A 21,050-nucleotide genomic window follows, 5' to 3' on the forward strand; every position below is an offset into this window, starting at 1 on the left:
CCCCCAGGGATCCAGGCCCCTCACTCCCCAGCAAGGGGGTTGCCAGGCCCCATGGGCAGCCAGGGGCACCCAGCCCCCGCACGTGGTCTCGCACCTTCAGGCCTGGGGGGCGCCCGGCTGCTCGCCAGGGTGGGGCGCCCGGCTGCTCGCCAGGGTGGGTCCCCCAGGCCCTGCACCCCCCCCAACACCCCCCGCCCCCCGCATGCCCCCCTTGGTCCCACAGGCCCAGCTCCCCCCCCAGGCATCCAGCAACCCGGCTGGGCCCTGCCAGCCCGGCAGCCCCCTCCAGGCCCCTGCCCTCGGCGCGCCCCCAGCCCTGCCCACAGGACGGGGACACCCCAGGAGAGCGAGCTGCCGTACGGGGGCTCGGTCCCGCACGCCTAGGACCCGTTCTTCTGCACCGGACACCACTCGCATCACGGGAAATAAAGCAGACTGAGCCACGCCGGAAACAGAACGGCCTCATATATTAACTCTGCAATAGATTCTGTACGTTACGAGTGAAGGAATGATAGGAGGCAGGTCTCCGATTGTCACTTGTACAACAAAGGCTCGACGCGGTTATTACACCTATTTCTGGTTTCAAATTAGAGAACAAAATTACAAGACAAGTTTAATGTAACTTTAAAAAGTCCTCAAGTAACTGAATATAAAATCTCTTTCCAATGCACTTCGAAGGTTCAGTCAGAAAATTCATTTCCAGAGATTTTTCTCTTTTTCACAGAGTGTTTAGAAAAGGTAGACAACTGGTACTTGAAGTGTGAAATGTTTGACCTTTGCAAATAAATGCAAATACATTCCTTGTACAGCAGTCACGTTTTGGCAATATTATTAGCAAGCAATATGCTTGGATAACAGATTTCCACTTTTGCATTTGCAAATTCCTTCTCTGCTGGGCAATGAAAGGACACTTGCAACATCCTGCGGGGGGGAAGAAAGGTATTTTAGTCAGAGGGATGAGCTATATACCTAATACAGCAAATCTATGATCATTTGTACCCAGGGCTCTTACAGATGACTTTGTGAGAGACCTACAAACTCCCAATCAGGAACCAAGACTGGTGCTACATCTACACGGCAGAGCCTATTCCCTCAGTGTAGATGCACCATATACTGACAGGAGGAGCGCCGCCATCGTAGGAACACCTCAAACTGCTGCTTCTGTTGTCAGCGTAGCTCCGTTTCTGAGGGGGGAGGGTTCAAACCCCTGACTGACAGTGCTATGCCAGCATAAGCTGTGAGTGTAGACCAGGCCTAATATACCCTCTGTTCCTGTTCAATGCTTTTGTCGTCTTTATCACAATCATTATCAATGTGATGTTCATTTGTGTCTCAAACTCAGAGCAAGACAACATTTCCAATTCAATGGAAATTCTAAATGTCAGGCCATGTCTACACCAGCACTTATGTCAACACTTTTGTCGCTGAGGGGAGTGAAAAAATACCCCCCCCCGCCCCGAGTGACATATTTTGATGGCATAAGTGCTCACTGCACAGCGCTACGTAGATGGGAGACGCTCTCTCCCCAACACAGCTACCGCCGCTTGTTGAGCTGGTTTTATTATGCCGACCGGAGAGCTCTCTCCCATCAGCATAACACAGCTACACGAGCGCTCGTACAGCGGCAAAGCGGAATTGGTACAGCCGTGCTGCTGGCAACTTGTAAGTGTAGAGATGGCCTTAGATTTTACAAGTGCTCACAACTGTGTTTACAAGACAGCGTAGGGATTATTGTGTAAAAACACAGACCTTTAAGCTTTGTTTCAGGGGAAGAGAGGAAAGCAAGAACTACAGGGGTGTTCTGTTTGTTTTGTTTTTTAATTACAAACTAGTCTGACTTTTTTTTTTTTTTCTAATTAATCCAAGGAGGTCAATGGCACATCCTAGAGGGTTATCAGAGCTTTTCCTCCTGCACCACAGAACTACTGCTCAGTTCATGTGGACATTTCCATGTTCTCGGCAGTGCTACAGGCTGGTGATGTTACCGAGTAGGTCATTTACACTTTGGGCAAATAAACCTGTTTTCACAGGAAACGCAAGAAGTCACGTTTTGAAACCCATCTGGCAGAGTACCAGCGTTATTCTGACAAATTGGAGCAATTAACTGAACATGGAGTTGATATGTCTCAGGAGCACACCTAGAGCAACAGGCACTAAAAATTATGCAGGCAAAACCCCAGGCCCAGAGCAATGTAAATAGATCTGCAGGATTTCCAATTGAAGCACAAGTACCTACCTGGAAATCATTAATTTTCAGTGAGAAGTAGACGTATTCTGAGTCACCTAAAATAATCCAAGAAAAGCAATGATTAGTATTAAGTCACATACAAAACCCAGACTCTCCCATCGCACTTCTGAGAGTGAGCTGATTATGGCTCAGTTCAGAGACAGAGGCAATGCTGTAACTTAAGTGGCTGAGAGTGCACTTTTGCCAGGAAATCGCCACCTCTCCTGTGATATTTTGGCTTCCCCAGTGACCCAGATCTTCATCACTGCAATGCATTCTACATGGGACTACACCTGACAGCCATTCAGTACCTGCAGCTGGTGGTTCCTGCAGGGAGCACAGTTACACCCATCCATGGCAGGCTGCACTAGTTTCTGAATCTGGCAATTCAAAGCAATGATTTTCACTTGTGAATCTCTAAATGCTTTTAATGCTGGCTACCTGAGAGGTGCCTTTCTCCTCACATACTACTGTGACAGCCGAAATCACTGCTTACTTTAACAGTTCCCATACTAAACAGGCAGAGTCTTGGTTTCCCATGCCCCTTACTTGGACACAGCCCTAGTGTATTGACCATTAGGCTATCATGTGTCATAAGAACATGAGAATGGCTGTGCTGGGTCAGACCAATGGTCTTTCTAGGCCAGTATTCTGTATTCTGACAGTGGCCAATGCCAGGTGCTTCAGAGGGAATGAACAGAACAGGGTAATTTATCAAGTGATCTATCCCATTGTCCAGGCCCAGCTTCTGGCAGTGACAGGCTTAGGGACACACACAGCATCTGGTTGTGTCCCTGACCACCTCTGCTAACAGCACCTATCCGCCAGGAACTTGTCTAATTTTTTTTTTAAACCCAGTTTTACTTTTGGCCTGCACAACATCTGCTGGCAACAAGTTCCACAGTTGTGCATTGTGTGAAAAAGTCCTTCCTTATATTGTTGTGTCCTATCTATTTAAGCAGTATTTTCTAGGGGGATAGAGGAAAGGGTTTAAAGTTCTTTGACCTTCACCTCTAGTGCCAGTGTGATTGCACAAAATTGTAAAGTGCTTCCCGATTGTACACCCGTGCAAAGGGAGCAGTTTGATTAGTGACACATGAAACAATTATACACTGAGAGGACGATCAGAACCAGAAGCCATGTTCTGGAACGTTTACACTCTCTAGATTAGACACCCCTCCCCCCGCTTCCCACTCCACACATGGCAAGACACAGAACAGCAGGTCAAGAGTCAGGGGCCTCAGGGAAGAGAGCGTGTCCGGAGGGACGAGAGGCAGCGGCAGTGTTTGGATCAGATGAATGCACAGACACCCCACAGAAAGCAAGAAGCCAAGAGTGAGAGAAAATAACGTTAGCAGGAAGGAGGGGCGGGCATGAATGTATGCAGGGCTTGGATAGTGATGACCAGCAGCTAAAATTTCATACAACCAGACAGGACACCAGTGAAAGGATCCAGGGTTGGCGTGACATGATCAGCACGACGGGAGAGGAACAACTGTGCAGTGGAGATTTGGATGGGCTAAAGCAGGAGATGCAAGTGAGTCAGGTATCCCAAGGACAGAGCTGCTGCCCAACTCTGTGCACTCATGTGAGGGACCAGACATGCCACGAATCCATCCAAAATGAAGGTATAACCTGGAGAAGTCACTGGGCTCTCACCTGAAGACGCCCTTTCAGATTGGCTGGTGTTTTAAAATCCCCCTTCATAACCTATGGAAGGAATGAAACCAGAGTGACTCCACTTTGTACAGACTAGCTGATGCTTAAGCAGCCCTTCTGCCTCATTAGCTGCCTGGCATGTCATAGCGTGTCTGAACCAGAAGCAAGCCTCAAAGGCCTGAGCAATAGCCTGGCGTATGCATCGTGTGTGAAGTGATTTTGTTCTGCCCTCCTGGGCAGATCGCTAGCGCTGTGGGCCGAGGTACAATTTCAGCACAGAGATGGCGTTTGACATCGGACAGTGGCTGCGGTGCAGTCCTCAGGACTTCTGCTAAAAGTGGTTTCTCTGGGCTGTGCTGCACTCCCTCCCTTCTCACCCAAGGGGGAATTTTTTAAAAACTGCATTAAGAAGGGATCTTTTGTACAATGACCATTTTCCACGTTCACGTTGACAAAAACTGAAGGGCTCCACTTTACTCAGGAATCCTGCCGGGTCTGGATCCTGGGAGAGCCTCTCATCCCACTTTCCACTGCTGTTAACATGGCTTGCAGGGACTGGAACAGTCCTCAAAGCCAGTGCCACAATCAGAGCAGCCAATCAAGCCAGCTCCAGGGGCTGGTATTTCAATGCATCATGCACACAGATGGTACCAAACCACCTAGATCATGAAAACAGAGTCTGCCCTTGGTTCTGTGCATATCATAACAGGACCCCATTCATGACTGTGGCCTCTGGGTATTACTGCAATAAACCATCAGCACCACCTCATAGCAGCTCCCTGAGCTAGTTCTCCTCGTCCAGGACTTGCCTGGTCCTCCTGGAGTCCTGCCTTTGAGGGGGAGGAGAGTTTGACCTGGGCCCAAGCAGAAACAAGGACATGAGAAGATTCCCTCCATTTAGTAACCAGCTCGTGGCTCTGCAGCACCACCTAGCAGGGGCTGTAATTTCCAGAGCAGCACACACAAATCCTCTGGGGAATGTCTCTTTGGCCTTGGCACAGCTGCAGTAGGAGCACTGTCCCAGAACATGACCTTGCATTCCTTCTGCACCCAGCCTCCCCTTGACTGGAGTGAGTCTGGGGTGAGCTACGGAATGAAGCACCGATTTCTAGGTCTTCCACTAGGGAGAGACTGGCGTTTTCTAGCGCTAACAGCTTTGCGTAAATGCAGAGGTATGTAAGTCAGTATTACATATAGTAAATCCACATTTCTGTGGCTATTTCGTATTTGTAACATGTGTCACTCCCACCATCATCCAGTGACGCTCAGCATGCTAAGCAGACAGTAGAAATACTCACCCTGTGGGTGTTGTTGATTACCAAGGGGTCTGGGTTCCCATAGTTGGGTGGATTTGCATATGGGTCATAGCCAAGCCTAGAGAGCATTGGTGCTATCTGGGCCATGTCTTGCAATACGTCCCCTGGAATGTGCCCGATCCATTTGGACAAAGCTTCCAAGTTTACAGGCTTAATAACCTGGTCTGTTGATCTTTCTATCCTGAAAAGAGAGTAGAAATCAGTCACTTGGGTTTTGGATGTATGTTGTGTTCATACGTAGGAGCCGGCAGCTGGGTTATTGCCATTTGAATTCTCATTCTCAGTGCCCGAGAGACGCGTGTAGCTCAGATATTTTCAGCGTCTTCAGGATACAAAGCTCATACAGCAGAGGCTTCAAAGCTATCTATCGGTAAAGCACCAGTGCCATCATTAGGATGGTGAAGCTGCAGGGCCAAAGACCCAACACTAACACACCACGCCACGTGTTTCAATACCCAAGTGCAAAGCCGTGTGGGAACCGGAGTCACTGATATATCCCCATCCTCAACCTTCCCGAAGTGCCACCTCTTGCCACAGAAGTTGAAGGGGAAATGCTGTGCTACCCACTCTCTGCTGAGGTGGCCTAAGAAGTCCTGGGCACTCTTCCCGGCCTAGGGACGCTCCTGTTTGTCCTGCCCACCTTGCTGGGCCTTCTGTGTTAGATCATCTGCATCTGTTTCCCCTAGCGAGGGAAAGCGTGTCCCCCACTGCAATCGGTGCATTGCTGCCAGTCTGAGCTATGCCCTCCACAGCGACAGTCTGCCCCTGCAGTCAAAGGCAGAGCAGCCTCTCTCACTGCACAAACTGTCCCTTTACATTTTGAGACAGCAAAGTTAACGTCCTGTAATTAGGCAGATTTACATAATTTGCATGAAAATTAGAGCCCTCCCCAGAGACAGTTCTGTTTATTCAGGACACGTAAATCTCTGGCACGGCACGAGAAGAAGCTGCAGTTGGAGTGCGGCAGGTGCCACCAGACCATGAAGGATCCAGGGCGCCTAAGGCTCTTGAGATAAAGCCTCCAATCCCAACCTGTCTCCCCGTCAGGCCTTGGAGATCAGTCACTGATTTCTAAACTGTTCGGAAGGGACAGGCATTCCTACGGCCCAAACCTCTCACCCCAGTTACTACAGGAGAAAAATCAAAGGAATTTGTGGCTACCTGCCACACAGATGTCATGGGAAAGGAGACCCCGGGAACTGGGCAGCATTAGTAAATTAATGAGCTATTCGCTAGTAAGTTAATGGACTATTTGCTCTCAGCAGATTTTTAAAGATACGAAGCCCAACAGAGGCCATCAGTTCCCCTAAGAAATAAGCCTGCATCTACCACAGTAGCTGCTCTCCCCTTCCCTTGCTACCACAAACCACAATTCCTTGGCTGGGGAGGGTTTATAGCGAAGGAAAGACAAGGCCGTAAAGGAGAAAAGCTCTAGCCCTGAGTGAACTGCATGCTCCCCATCCTCTGCACTCCCTCTGCTCAGCTGCGCCCAGTTCCTGCATGGTACATCTGCAATGTTCACGCCTTACACACCACGGAAAGCCAGACTCGAAGAGGCTCTACAGATTCACAACAGCCACTGGTCCAACACCCCCCATTCACTAGCATCAGCATTGTAGTGACTTGCCTTGGGACTGATCACCTGGGCTAGAGCCCCTAATTCTGGAAAATAAAGTGCTCTTTGAGGCCCTAATGCCCCTCTGGGGTCTTTAACTAATATGGGACTTTAATCACTCTTCCCACCCCTCCCTCCCTCAAGTAGCTAGGCCCTCAGTTACACAGCAGGGCATACTGGAGCATCAGTTCAACTGTGACGCAGAGAACTACACCCAGTAAAACACTGACTAGCGTGAAACAGCATTTTACAAGGGTACTGAATCACAAATCACATGCAGTCAGCTTCCACTGCTACTCTCTCTTTGGGAAGAACTTTTTAGGGTAAGTCTACACGGCAAAGAGACACTTGCGGCTGGCCAGTGCCAGCTGACTCAGGCTCGTGGGGCTCGGGCTACGGGCTGTGTAACTGCAGTGTAGATCTCTGGGGCTCGGGCTGGAGGACAGGCTCTAGGATCCTGCGAGGTGGGAGGGTCCCAACGCTCAGGACATCCTGAATGTCTACACCGCAATTAAACCGCCCTGCAGCCAGAGCCCCACTAGCCTGAGTTCACAGGCACAGGCCAGCCACGGGTGTCTCACTGCAGTGCAGACATAACCTTAGTGTTGAGGAAAGTATGGCCTGACAACGTCCCCCCCTTCCCTTGCTCAGAGAAAGAGAAAAACCATACAGCGGGTTCTTTCTCCTCCACCTCCCCGTTCTGGATGGAGAAAACTAACAGAAAAAGACGGTTAGAAGGCAGACGTGTCTAGCTAGTTCCTATATATCCGTGTTTACAGTTAGAGGTTGGGTTAGGTTAGTCTAAGGTCACCAAGTAGCCAAAATGATCACTACAAACAACTGCAGCAAGAAGCTCAAAATATGAACAGGTTTCAGAGTAACAGCCGTGTTAGTCTGTATTCGCAAAAAGAAAAGGAGGACTTGTGGCACCTTAGAGACTAACCAATTTATTAGAGCATAAGCTTTCGTGAGCTACAGCTCACTTCCTCAGATGCATATCGTGGAAACTGCAGCAGGCTTTATATATACACAGAGAATATGAAACGGGTGGGAATAGGTATTGTTTCATATTCTCTGTGTATATATAAAGCCTGCTGCAGTTTCCACGATATGCATCTGAGGAAGTGAGCTGTAGCTCACGAAAGCTTATGCTCTAATAAATTGGTTAGTCTCTAAGGTGCCACAAGTCCTCCTTTTCTTTTTTCAAAATATGAAATCGCTTTAAACACGCATGTTGTGCGTACACACTTCTTTATCCCATGATCACGTCAGAACTATGTGGGGCAAGAGGCAGTGGGAGGTCAGGAAAACTCAGCTGCATGCTACCTAAAACAATTCAGTGCTCGCTGGAATGTAATCCAATGTTTAAAGAAATATTTGGGAATGGGTAGAAAAAGAGAAAGGGGACACAGATTACCCCAAAACTGGAGCTCCTTCAACAGGACTCTGCCAAAGCAGAGCCTGAAATCATCCCCTTATTTATAAGTCGGACGACTGAGATGTCACCATTCTCAAAACTCCTCACCTACGCAGCTAACCACGGTCAGGGACACCGCCACTGTGACATTCACGCAGTTCTTTACTTAGACGCACACAAATACGCTACAGCAGAGTTGGGTGCATCGATCCCTCTGCTCCTGGAAACCAGGCATGAAAATAAGCAACAAGGTGGGCCCCAAGAAGGTTTGGCAAGAACCCGCTCCGCCCAGGCAGGAGTCTCTTTGGAAAGCAGCGGCCATACAGACACTCACTTGGAAAGAGAGACTCCGCCTGGTTTCCCTATTAACTCTTCATGGTGCAGCACTGCGTCGCTCCAGGAAATGTCTAGGAACTGCATGATGACACGCATGGAGTGCTCGGGGTGCAGCACTAGCTGCTCATAGTAGACTGGCAGGCACCTGGACCGCCCAATCTCTACGCACTGGGAATACATCACCTCGATCGCTTTGTTCCACTTTGCAAGGCAGTCTCGGTAGCTGTTCAAGTCAAAGCCTGCAATCGTTACCTTCCTTGTGATCATGGAATGGACAGAAGCCCGGCCATCTCGAACCATCAGCAGAAATTTGGAATTGGGAAAGAGTCTGGAAAGGTAGACAGAGGATTTTAACGTGAAGGGGTCCTTGTTACATAGATATCTGGCTGGCTCACCATGCTTGGCTATGACTTCCAGGATAAATGCCTGCATGGCAGCGTCCAGGACTTGGTCCGTCACTCCTGCTTCATCCAAGCGCATCTTTTCACGCCCAGATTTGGACCAGGCCTGGCGCATTGCCAGCACCCGGGGAATAATGCGAGTCTCTTCTCCACAGCGGATTTCTGGATGCGCATCCAGCATGGCTCTCATGAGAGTCGTGCCGCTCCGCGGGACCCCACCAATAAATATCAGAGGCATCTCCTTGCTGTACCGGTACTCGACACGACTGGAGTCCACCACGACCAGTTCTTCATTTTCTGGTCTCATCAGCCCATGCTTCCGCTTGCCATAGCCCTTGCCCAGTAGCTCCTGGCACTCCAACATCTGCTGGCCAACGTGCACAGTCACCATCAGGGCAATAGCAAAGCCAAGCCCCAGCAACACCCGCCGCATGGTGATCCGCATTCTGTTCCTCTGCACATAGGCTGGGAGACCGAAGGGTCCTCTGCCTTCAGCTTTCACTTAGGAAGCAGCCAATCCCATGCGCGTCTGCAAAGAAAACAGCACATGTTCAAAGAAGTCAGGGGCACACATCTGGTTACCTGGCCCGTCTCCTACTGAACCACCTGACACCAGGAGAGCCTCAGCCTCCAATCAATCACACAAAGACCTACTGATCACCTCAACTTGGCCCTGACCAAGCCATTTGTCTTGTCTGCTTGGAACTAACTCCAGCTTCCACCACAACTCCTGAGAGACCATTTCAGGGTCTAATCAACCTCATGATTTATCACCATCTTACATCCCCAAAAGAATGGCAAAGTGATTTTCAGATTGTGCGTAAAGAGATCTTTCCTTGCTGCTGGGGAGGAAGGTACCTGTTTACCAGCAATGCTGTGCAGCAGTTTAGCAGAGGAAATTAAGAATAACATATCCAGGAAACCCTTTGGGAAGTATTTCCAAAACATCCAGAACAAATTTCCTTGGCTTATCTTCATCCCATTTACTTCCTTCTATTAAATATGTGTTGCTCTGAAGCAAGTATTTTAATCAAAACAGAGAAGAACTGAAGTAAAAACAGAACAGAACCCTCCAAGCCCTGGGTATTCCATGCGAGCAATTCTGGAAGAGTGGGAATGCAGCAAAAGCGCCAGCCTTTCTTTACTAGCTCAATGGCAGAGCTTTTGTATTTATGGACGGGGGCATTTTGGCTTAGCTAGGCTTTTCCCTTCTCATGAAGGCCAAGAAAACATCAACCTCCAAGGTGACAGACTGATTTACTGCCCTCCATCCCAGATGTGTCCCCAATCCGTTCTTGCAGTTTTCCCTCTGTTGTATTACACATATTCACTGAAGTACACAACACAACCCTTCTATCAGTTCCATAAACAAGAAGTTTCCTGTATACATTTGTTTACTTTGATTAGAAATTAGCTATGACATGAGAAAACTCTTCCCATTTGATTTCCAGGAGGTTGGTGGGTTTGCTTCAGCAGAAGCAATGGCTAATGAGCATCAAATTGGGTTAATTATTAAACAAACTACTTATTTGAAGGTTTAGTGTAAACACTAGCAGCAAGCATTGCCAATATGAATACCTCCCTGCCAGAAACCGACCTTAAAGAAAGTTTCCCCTTGAAACACTGAAGCTTTCATTTGGCTCTGCCGTGAAGACCCGACTTCTCTGCAGGAGATTCAGGCAGGAGGATTGTTGCTCCTGCAAGTCTGTCTCTTGCTCTGCTGATTCCACAAAGCTCCTGTTAAAACTGGCAAACCATCCCTCCCCCTTTCCCGGCCGAACCCACTAGTGCAGGTTTTGCAATCCCACCCCTAGGTCACAGAGGGCTTTTCGGGTAAATTCCTTGCAATGCATGGATTTGGACAGAAGTTGAACATGGGAGAGAGGAAGGGAATCGCTGTGCATTTTATTTCACTGCCAATCCAAAACACTGCCTAAGAAAAATATTTTCTCCTCAAAAATTTCTTAATGAAAGCAAGCACGTAACAGTGGCCCATGTAACCACACAGAGCAGTCCATTTTCACACTCTGCAGGGCATTGGCTGTGTGCAAATTTGCGGATGATACTAAACTGGGAGGAGTGGTAGATACGCTGGAGGGGAGGGATAGGATACAGAAGGACCTAGACAAATTGGAGGATTGGGCCAAAAGAAATCTGATGAGGTTCAATAAGGATAAGTGCAGGGTCCTGCACTTAGGATGGAAGAACCCAATGCACAACTACAGACTAGGGACTGAATGGCTAGGCAGCAGTTCTGCGGAAAAGGACCTAGGGGTGACAGTGGACGAGAAGCTGGATATGAGTCAGCAGTGTGCCCTTGTTGCCAAGAAGGCCAATGGCATTTTGGGATGTATAAGTAGGGGCATAGCCAGCAGATCGAGGGACGTGATCGTTCCCCTCTATTCGACATTGGTGAGGCCTCATCTGGAGTACTGTGTCCAGTTTTGGGCCCCACACTACAAGAAGGATGTGGATAAATTGGAGAGAGTCCAGCGAAGGGCAACAAAAACGATTAGGGGTCTGGAACACATGAGTTATGAGGAGAGGCTGAGGGAGCTGGGATTGTTTAGCCTGCAGAAGAGAAGAATGAGGGGGGATTTGATAGCTGCTTTCAACTACCTGAAAGGGGGTTCCAAAGAGGATGGCTCTAGACTGTTCTCAATGGTAGCAGATGACAGAATGAGGAGTAATGGTCTCAAGTTGCAGTGGGGGAGGTTTAGATTGGATATTAGGAAAAACTTTTTCACTAAGAGGGTGGTGAAACACTGGAATGCGTTACCTAGGGAGGTGGTAGAATCTCCTTCCTTAGAGGTTTTTAAGGTCAGGCTTGACAAAGCCCTGGCTGGGATGATTTAACTGGGAATTGGTCCTGCTTTGAGCAGAGGGTTGGACTAGATGACCTTCTGGGGTCCCTTCCAACCCTGATATTCTATGATTCTATGTGTCTGGCACGCTGCTCCTCTTTACTGTGCATGGTACTGTACAAAGAGCAGCAGTTCTGGGCCCAGGGACTTTACAATCGAGTTACATGTCTCTGAAGTGATGAATTGGTCATTTGACTTTTTAATATATTTCATCTCCAAAAGCAATTTAAAATGCCCACTAGCCTCTGGTCTCCACCGCCTTTATAGCTGGAATGGACAGAAATTCAGACTAACTGGACTGTAATGGGATGTAGTTCAAAAGTCTAAGCAGAGGTAAAAAAAAAATGATTTTAAAGGGAGGATGGTAGTTTGTATTAAATGGGGCAGGCAAATACGGTTTATGGTTAACATTTCCTACCAGGATTCCCTTGTAGCCCCACTGGCTCGTCAAGGTCACTTAGAGGTGAGGACATGGCTCATTTGGGCACCTGAAATGGGTAGAGTGCTGTGAATCTGACACCACAAACACGGGATTCCAGGAAAACTGACCAGCCAGAACATGCCACATGCCAGAATCCTGAAGTGAAACCTGCTGCACAGCCCGGAGTATGTTCTTGGCCCTCCACTGTGCAGACAGCATGGCGAGCCAGGCTAGGGGTGCGGGACGAAGTTGCTTTCAGGGACTGTGATCTCAAATGTTATTCAGCTCTCCTCCTGCCCATCCATGTGCTTGTTCAACTACTGCCAAGGCAGATGGCAAATATGCAGCATTTACAGAGACTGTTTGGCCTCTAATCTTGCCTGCTAGCCATTTAAAAAGAAAAAAGAGCTCTTAAAATACTGGATCTATCTGCTTCAGGGTGACAGACATACAGACAGCCTGCTGTCTGAGCACATGACTAGGGAACAAGAACCCATAGGTTCTAAGCCCTGATGTGATGCTGACTCCATCTGTGTCTGGAACATGTCACTTCTCTCTCCCCCTCCTTCCCCAATGGTAACAAGGGGTACACTTGCTGTGGGGCAGCCAAAGGGGTGTTGCCAAGACCAGACTGCTACCCCAAGTAATACCTATTATTAGATGGGTTTCAGAGTAACAGCCGTGTTAGTCTGTATCCGCAAAAAGAAAAGGAGGACTTGTGGCACCTTAGAAACTAACCAATTTATCTGAGCATAAGCTTTCGTGAGCTACAGCTCACTTCATCGGATGCATCGGAAGTGAGCTGTAGCTCACGAAAGCTTATGCTCAAATAAATTGGTTAGTCTCTAAGGTGCCACAAGTACTCCTTTTCTTTTTATTAGTAGATGGGGTCACTAAAACATCCCTAAACTCAGAGTTCCTAAACAAACACAAGTGAGCCTGCTCACTAATGCGAGGTCAAAGGTGCAACTAAGCTCGAGCTGCTTTCTGCAGTCTTCTGCGGCAGCATTCACCAACAGGTTCTAGGGCTTGGTGTGAACGTCCATCATCGGGAAGATCAATTCCCTCCACTGCAGACATTGCTGGATGAAATTCTATGGCCCGTGTCATGCAGATGGTGAGATTACATGATTACGGCACAAACCCCGTTGGCCCTAACATCCATGAAAAAGTCCTCAGTTACTGTCTTCTCCCCGGCTTCTTCCCTCCCACACAGGATCCAGGGACTTAAAATCCTACTAGCCTATGGACAAAAGTTCATCAACAGAAACCAAAGAGCTAAAGGCTTCACCAAAGCTCAGCTGCTCAGTAAAACCCCAGCACGCTTACGGCTGGTGCTCTGACCCATGGGACACATTGACGAAGATGGAGTGCCATCCAGAGAGCCAGAAACTCCATCTTCAACCAGACTGAGAATTTAGTCACGGCTTTAAAGGAAGCAAAATGCAGCATGCAGAGGAACAGCTGAGCTGTGGCCAATGTAGCAATAAGGATCAATACAAACCCAAATTCACAAAAAATCCCTGCAATTAAAAATCTCCCCTATTTTGCATTCTGATTAGGTATTAATAACAGCAAGATCAGTAATCGCTTCTAGGAGTTTTTGAGAGTGGTAAAATATTAATAAAACAGAAGTGGCTGTGCAGACACAGACATGAAATATTCATTAACTCACTCCCAATATGTCACGCAGGGCCCCACTGCTCTGACAGATCCTCTTTTGATACACTTACCTTTCCCTGGTAAATTCATTTTGCCGTGGGCCGATCTCTGCTCGGCAATACAGATGGCCGATGAATACCTAATGAGAAAAAAACCCACAATGCTGATTTGTTTACAGATAACTGATATTCATCGGAATGGTTAGAAATAAAATGCTCATTCTCAGGGTGCAGTTTTCCATATTGCAGTTTTAACAGCATCTATCAACACACAGATCAGTAATCTTTTAACGTCTACCTGAAAGCCAAAAGACATGCAGCCGCGAGATACAACTGTTATGTTCATCATTCACTGTCTCCACCAAACCTAGCAACTGGCTGGCAGAAACCAGCCTGAATATCTTAACACTGGCAGTGCCACTTGGCTGTCTCAGCTACAGACAAGGCTTAAAAATAAGACTATGCACCTGGCATCACTACCCTGAGCCCATGAAGCGACATTGGCATCATATTCCTCTCATCCCAGGGAAAGGAAACCTTGCAAAGTCCATCGGGTGAATTACAACAAAACTCAGGGAGAGTCTTGGAGCACAGACAGAGGGAGAAGCAAAAAGCAATGAAAATCTCTCTCAAATGAGGGAGGAGGCTGGCTTCCCAAGACCTGAGACGGAGAGAGCAAGAGCCAGGCAGAAGCAGGCAGGATGTGTGAGGCCAGAGAGGATGGCAGACTGACTATATTAGAGTCCCAACTGGTAAACAGAACCATGCCACCTGCTCCAGAGGACACTGCACAGCACCTGCTCTCCCGTTTCATTACAAACTCTGAAATCAGGCAAGAGCCAAAGTGCTGCGGAGGCTCACAAGCCTTTCTGGCAAACCTGCGCTCAGTGTTCGGCTTTGACTGAGGTCATCTGCAATTCTGAGAAAGCTCTGCTTTGAAAATTAGGCTCCTTTGAGCATAACACTCAAAGCAAAGTCAAGGGAATGTGAACCCCAGAGCAAAATAAAACATCAGCAAAGGTCCCTACAAAGCGAGCTTCAAGATTCCCCTGGCGACGACAAACTCTTCCACATTTTGCTCAAGGTTGATTCCTTCACCCTGTTGTCTGTGAAACTGATTTTAGCACAGGAAACTCCCTGGGGCCCAGTAGCGTTTACAATCTACCTGCAGCATGCAGACCCACAAGAAGTGATCTTAACATTGGAACAAAACAGGCACCCACGCGGGGCACACACGCACCCCTCCCTTGGATTTCCAAGGAGCCCTGTCTTCTGCATCTGCAACTGTTAGCTTCCTCTTTGCATACCATACAACAACATGCTGTTTCCAGGAGATGGCTCTGAACCAGGGATAAAAACATTACCAGCGTAACTGCTGCAAGAAGTTTGGTGCCTCTGCAGGCTACCAGCAAGGCAGGCTCCAGTCGCCTTTCGGGTGAAGGGCCTGGAGGGTCTGTGGAGAAGGGGCAGAGACAGAAGGGAGCAAAAACGCACAAAGCAGCACATACCACTTGGCTGCACACAGCAACCAGGCCTATTAGGCTGGAAGGGGATTTCCACCTGGCTCCAGGATTAGCGCCGACGGGATTCTCTCCACAGTATTTCTGGAGCACCCTCTGCTGCAGAGCTAAGCACGGACGCCAGGAGAGCTCTCCACGTACACGACAGGCCTCGGTTTCTGCTGCTGGTGGCGATGATGCACTCATCCATAGGCTGGTGAGCACACTTGGTAACACTACACACCGACCCATCACATAGACAGCTCCCTGCAGGTCCTCGTGGTCGGAGTGCAGCACCTCACCTTCCCAACTGGACATTGACACAGGTTCCCCCGAGATCTGGGGCTTGACTGTCAGAGGTACTGAGCACACACAGCTCCATTAACTTCAACTGGAGTTCTGGGCACTCAGCATCACTGAAAGGCAGGCACTTCTTTGCCTCAGTTTCCCCTGTGCACCAGAGATTTCATTCCTTGCTTCACAGAACGGACTGACGGTATCTGTAGCATTGGGCCAGTACAGAAGCGCTGGATTACTGCTAACGATTTGTAGGATGTGTGAGTGGAACAAGGCAGTCAGCTCTGCCTCTGCTCTAGGGCTAATTAAAAGCCTGGCGGGGGAACTCCACCCAGAACTCTCTGCAAGAGCCTGACAGTTTTGCTGTGTGAGGGGGACAACGAGCCATGAAGAGTGGAGCCACTCTCCACATATGACAATCTACTTTTTACCCAGCCCTCCAGAAGAGACAAGCTGGTGCACTGATCCACTGAGAACAAAATTAAAATAAAAGGAGTAAGCTCTACTGTAGGTCCTGTCTATTAAAAAACAGCTTGCCAGAACGCGAGACGCGGCTCGCCCCAGCTATTAAAGATTACACGATTTTTATTTACATCGTGACTAGATGGAGTTTTAGATTATTCATGCTCCAGAGGAGATGTTTATTCTTCTGGCTACATGGATTTGCAAGTACTTAGTGCTGGAAATTGGATTTGTTATACTGCCTCGTTAATTTCAGGTACCACCGTCCCTAATTACTTCTCCTTCAGATACACAGCAGCCACAGAGAGCAGTTATTCCAGCAACTGAGTGCTAGGATTCCAAATTCCAAGTACTGTGCCCCATCATCGTAGTCACACATTCCAAGGCCAGATGGGACCATTGGGATCCCGACCTCCTGCATAACACAGGGCAGACAACTTCAGCAAATAACTCCTAGGTCTGGGGAAAGCTGATTGTCACAGTTACTAACCAACAGCAGAGGCTTTGGAGTACATTATTAATATTATATATAACTAACTAGTTTGGTGAACTCTGAGTGGCTTGTGACTAAATGCACACAATAGCTCATAAGTGACAGTGACGGGACGTTGTGCATGAAACACGCCCCCACCCTGCCCGCGAGGCGCTGTTACACAACACAAATGGAATCAGTAATACAGAACGGAGGGACACACACAAACAATTAGCTCACGGCAAGCTACGGCATGAATCTTCACCACCAGAGCCTGCCACAGACCAGAGGTCCACATCAGTGGCTCTCCACCTTTCCAGACTGCTGTACCCATTCAGGAGTCTGATTTGTCATGCATACCCCCAAGTTTCACCTCACTTAAAAACTACTTGCTTATAAAAATCAGACATAAAAAATACAAAAGTATCAGAGTACACTATTGCTGAAAAATTGCGTATGTTCTCATTTTTACCATATAATTATAAAATAAATCGATTGGAATATAAATATTGTACTTACATTTCAGTGTATAGTATATACAGCAGCATAAACAAGTTACAGTCTGTATAAAATTTTAGTTAGTACTGACTACGCTAGTGCTTTTTATGTGGCCTGTTGTAAAATCAGACAAGTATCGAGATGAGTTGATGTCCCCCCGGAAGACCCCTGCATACCACTAGGGGTACATGTACCCCTGGTTGAGAATCACTGGTCCACATGGACCCTGCTGACATGCCTTAACAGTTCATTAACGCACTTTGATCTAATCTGTTTCGAAGAGGACTAGATCAAAGTGTAACGCATTGTTAATGTGCATCAGCAGGGTCCACAGACAGTTAGTGCACAGCAGACTAGTGGGGGCTTGCCATGAACGAATTGTTTGTGTAGTAGACAAGCCCCACACATCTGCAGCCAAGGTGGATCACACATCTACTGTTCTTGGAAACCTTGTTGTTATAAAAAGAAAAGGAGGACTTGTGGCACCTTAGAGACTGTAGCTCACGAAAGCTCATGCTCAAATAAATTGGTTAGTCGCTAAGGTGCCACAAGTCCTCCTTTTCTTTTTGCGAATACAGACTAACACAGCTGTTACTCTGAAACTTGTTATTATAGATTCTGTGCAAATAAAGAGAAAATCCCTCCAGAGAGGATATTCCAGCTAGAGAAATTGCACATAAGGGGCTAACGTTTGGGTTTCCATAAACTGACCTAAGACCTACTCTGGTTAAAACTGTTTGAATGTAGGGTGCATTCTGGCTGACAAAGAAACAGAATAAGAGGGCCTGAGGCCGAGCAGGGCTGAGATGCGGAGAGAATTATCTGCATTTCCAGTCCCAAGGCACATGACAAGGATTCAGGCCTGTCACTGAGAAGGGTCAGCGTCCAGACTCCAGTGGCTCAGGGTGCATTGGCCCAGATTCACAGCGGGAGCCCAGCACTAGAATAGCAGCAGGGGCTCCAGGACCGGGCGGTGGCTGTTCAGCAAAGTGATGTGCAGAGGCCTGCCCCACACCTACCCAGGCTAAACCCCTTCGTTCCTTTGCATGAGCCACAAAAATTAGCAGCAGAGATCTGGGACTGGGAGTGGAACCTACAGCTTTCATGGGCTGTAATTAACTCTCACCGCCACTGTTAGTGGCATGGCAGATCTGGGGAGGGAGCTGCAGCCTGTCTCTGAAAGGCCCCCGGAGCTGCAAGGAGCAGCTTTCTGCAGGGGACGGTGAACAGGTGCACTGCAGACATTCTTCCGGGAACTCCAAGAGCCACCACTCAGCAAAGGCCTTCAGGTTTAGAGAGTTGCACGATGAAGAGAGAGAACCAGAAAAAAATAAAGGGGACAAACATCCATTTACAAAGTCGAAAACTGTTCGAATCCATGAGGCTGAATCTACAAACATCATAACCGTGATTCAACAGCAACACAGCTCCTCTGGGACCACCATAGAGGTGGAGGGTGTAGTGAAGACAGGACCTCCAGTAGGAATAGCTATCACCACCTCAAAACTCACATGCCCTGCCACCCACCGTTGCTATGACCAGTCAGAATTACAGTTCTCAAAGTCACCAGCGTGTGCAGTGCAGAGAGAACTTTCAGGGACTGTCGCTGTCAAACAAATCCCTACCGAGCGCGTGCAAATTGTGGTTACTCAGAAGCTCAGAACTTGGCCGACCTTTGGGCAAATTTGGATAGAGATGGCACCAGGGTGACTCTCCCTGCCAAATGTCAAGTCCCTCCTCTGTAGCATGGAAGTGCTAGATCTTCTCAAAATAAAATTTAAAACAAAATCTTACAGCCAGTCTTATTTTTAATATGGACAGGACAACGTATTTTTCTCTAACCTTGTTCTCTGGAAAGGCTGAACTATTTTAACCGAAACATCCCAAATAATTCAGACTGTGAAAACACCCAGAATGGAAAATTTCAGTCTGAACGGTTATAGTTTGACAAAGTTACAAGCAACTGAAAACAGGGTCTTAGAATGGAAAGCATCAGATAACCTTAATTATAAACACTGCTGCCTGCACTGCCTATAAGAACATAAGAACTACCATCCTGGGTCAGACCAATGGTCCAACTAATCCAGTGTCCTGCCTCTGACAGGGGTCCGTACCAGAGCTTCAGGCCTAGCATACAGAACGGGGCAATTGGAGTTAGCCACCCGGCTTCTGCTCCCAACTTCTGGCAGTCAGAGGCTCAGGATCACAGTGACCTTGTTGTTGCCTCCCTGACCATCTTGGCTAACTGCCATTGATGGACCTATCCTTCATGAACTCATCTAGTTCTTTCTGAGCCCAGTTATACTTAGGCCATTACAACATCCAATGGCAATGAGTTCCACAGGTTAACGGTGTGGTGTTTGAAAAATTACTTCCCCTTGTTTGTATTAAACCTGGTGCCTATTAATTTTATCTGGTTTTGTATGGTTGGAAAAGATAATGTATCATTTTAGTGTTTGTAAACCACTTTGAAAATGACAAGCACTAGGTAAGTTATTAGAAAGAGAAGGTGGGGGAGGCGAGATCTTTTAATGGACCAACTTCTGTTGGTGAGAGGGACAAGCCTGCGAGTTCACAGTTTCTCAGACCTGAAGAACAGCTTGAAAGCTGCTCTGGGAACCGACATGGCTACAACACCACTGTGTGCACAGAGAAGTTATTGTTAAACATAATTTAATTGCTTCTGAAGGGCAGTACTACCCCTAAAACATCGTTTAGCCCTGTTCAAGGGTGTCTCAGATGCTGGGAAATTCATTAAGGGCTACCTGCATGCAGCACAGAGGAAACTAGTCTGTGCCCCATGGAGCTCTCAATCTATTGTTTCAACCCCAGGGAACCCACACAATACGCAAGTGAAAGGTCTAATCTTGAACTGCTGCAGATAGGTTTGTTCCCTTGGCCCCCTTCGCGTTTTGGTGGATTAACCATATAAAGCTTGTTTCAAGAGACCTGAATGAAGAAAGAGAAGTTGTTTTTGTAACAAGGAAAAGGTTTTCAGAGCAGAAGAGAGGAAAGGTGAGCAAGAAAAGGGACAAAAGGATGTTAGGAGGGAGGGGCATAGGCAGCCGAGTGAAGTGCAGGTGGAGTGGGGGACACAGGAGGCAGGCAGTAGAAACGCATGTTTTGTTTTCAAATCTCTGTGCTGATTTCAATGGGCCATCTGAGTCCTGGCCACACCACTCAACAGGGGATTTGAAAAGCAGAAAAACTTCACCAAGGGCGCCTGCATATGCTGCATGCAAAATGCAGCGAGCCCGGCAGAGGAGTGCCGAACTAGCAACGCCCTGTCCTGCCCTCCCCACTCTGGGCACAGGAGCGCCTGGCTGTGCTGATAATACCCTGAACCCTACCTGGTCTATTCTTGGTTGAGAAAATGGTGCTACAGCCCGACGCCTGCAACTGACTGGGCCCCCCCGCCATGACAGCAGTGAAATTGTACGCAGAAGCACACCCTTGTCTAGTCAATGGCAGGGCTGGGACCTTGGTTTTGAGATTGGAGAATCCCTTCTCCACACACATGGAGAGAGGTTAGCTCTGAATTCTCCACTGCCCAACAGCGAATGACCAGGAGCATGTTTGCGGCCCACCCCCAACAAATGCTTCAACTAGCTACGTTTTCGCTTTCTTACAGACTGCCGGAGAGATGTACAAAGCTTTTCATTCTGATTTAACTGAGCCCAGGGACTGCAAGAACGCCGCTCACTGACACAAGGCTGCTTTCATACACACAGAATCAAGTTACAAAGAGGAAAGCCCACGAAGTTCAAATATTCCAGAAAGAAAATTACTTTCAGGCCATCTCCTTGAACAAAAAGTGTATCGTACTACATGTAACACTTGAGTCTCCTCACGGAGTTAGATGCCCAGATTGGACAGAATTTTCATGGGATTTGGCTGCCTATCTG

The 21,050-nt window shown here is 48.0% G+C and overlaps 1 protein-coding gene across 2 annotated transcripts in view; it reads right to left on the minus strand.

The window, feature by feature from the left end:
- Window positions 1–448: 448 nt before the first annotated feature.
- The window catches only part of TPST2 (tyrosylprotein sulfotransferase 2), a 46,278-nt gene continuing 25,676 nt past the window's right edge, over window positions 449–21,050 (minus strand). Inside the window, exons 1-7 of one of the 2 annotated variants that reach the window (XM_078848979.1) lie at window positions 14,385–14,671; window positions 13,990–14,057; window positions 8,569–9,500; window positions 5,185–5,383; window positions 3,887–3,937; window positions 2,237–2,283; window positions 449–921 (exon numbers count right to left, since the gene is read on the minus strand). In XM_078848979.1, coding sequence (XP_078705105.1) covers window positions 2,254–2,283; window positions 3,887–3,937; window positions 5,185–5,383; window positions 8,569–9,416 — 1,128 coding nt within the window. In that variant the 5' untranslated portion in view covers window positions 9,417–9,500; window positions 13,990–14,057; window positions 14,385–14,671 and the 3' untranslated portion in view covers window positions 449–921; window positions 2,237–2,253. Of the gene's footprint in view, window positions 922–2,236; window positions 2,284–3,886; window positions 3,938–5,184; window positions 5,384–8,568; window positions 9,501–13,989; window positions 14,058–14,384; window positions 14,672–21,050 lie in introns of those variants that run through there. The other variant, XM_078848978.1, reaches the window with a different exon arrangement.

This window comes from Lepidochelys kempii, chromosome 15 (genome assembly GCF_965140285.1).
Source record: "Lepidochelys kempii isolate rLepKem1 chromosome 15, rLepKem1.hap1, whole genome shotgun sequence".
Classification (NCBI taxonomy): domain Eukaryota; kingdom Metazoa; phylum Chordata; order Testudines; family Cheloniidae; genus Lepidochelys; species Lepidochelys kempii.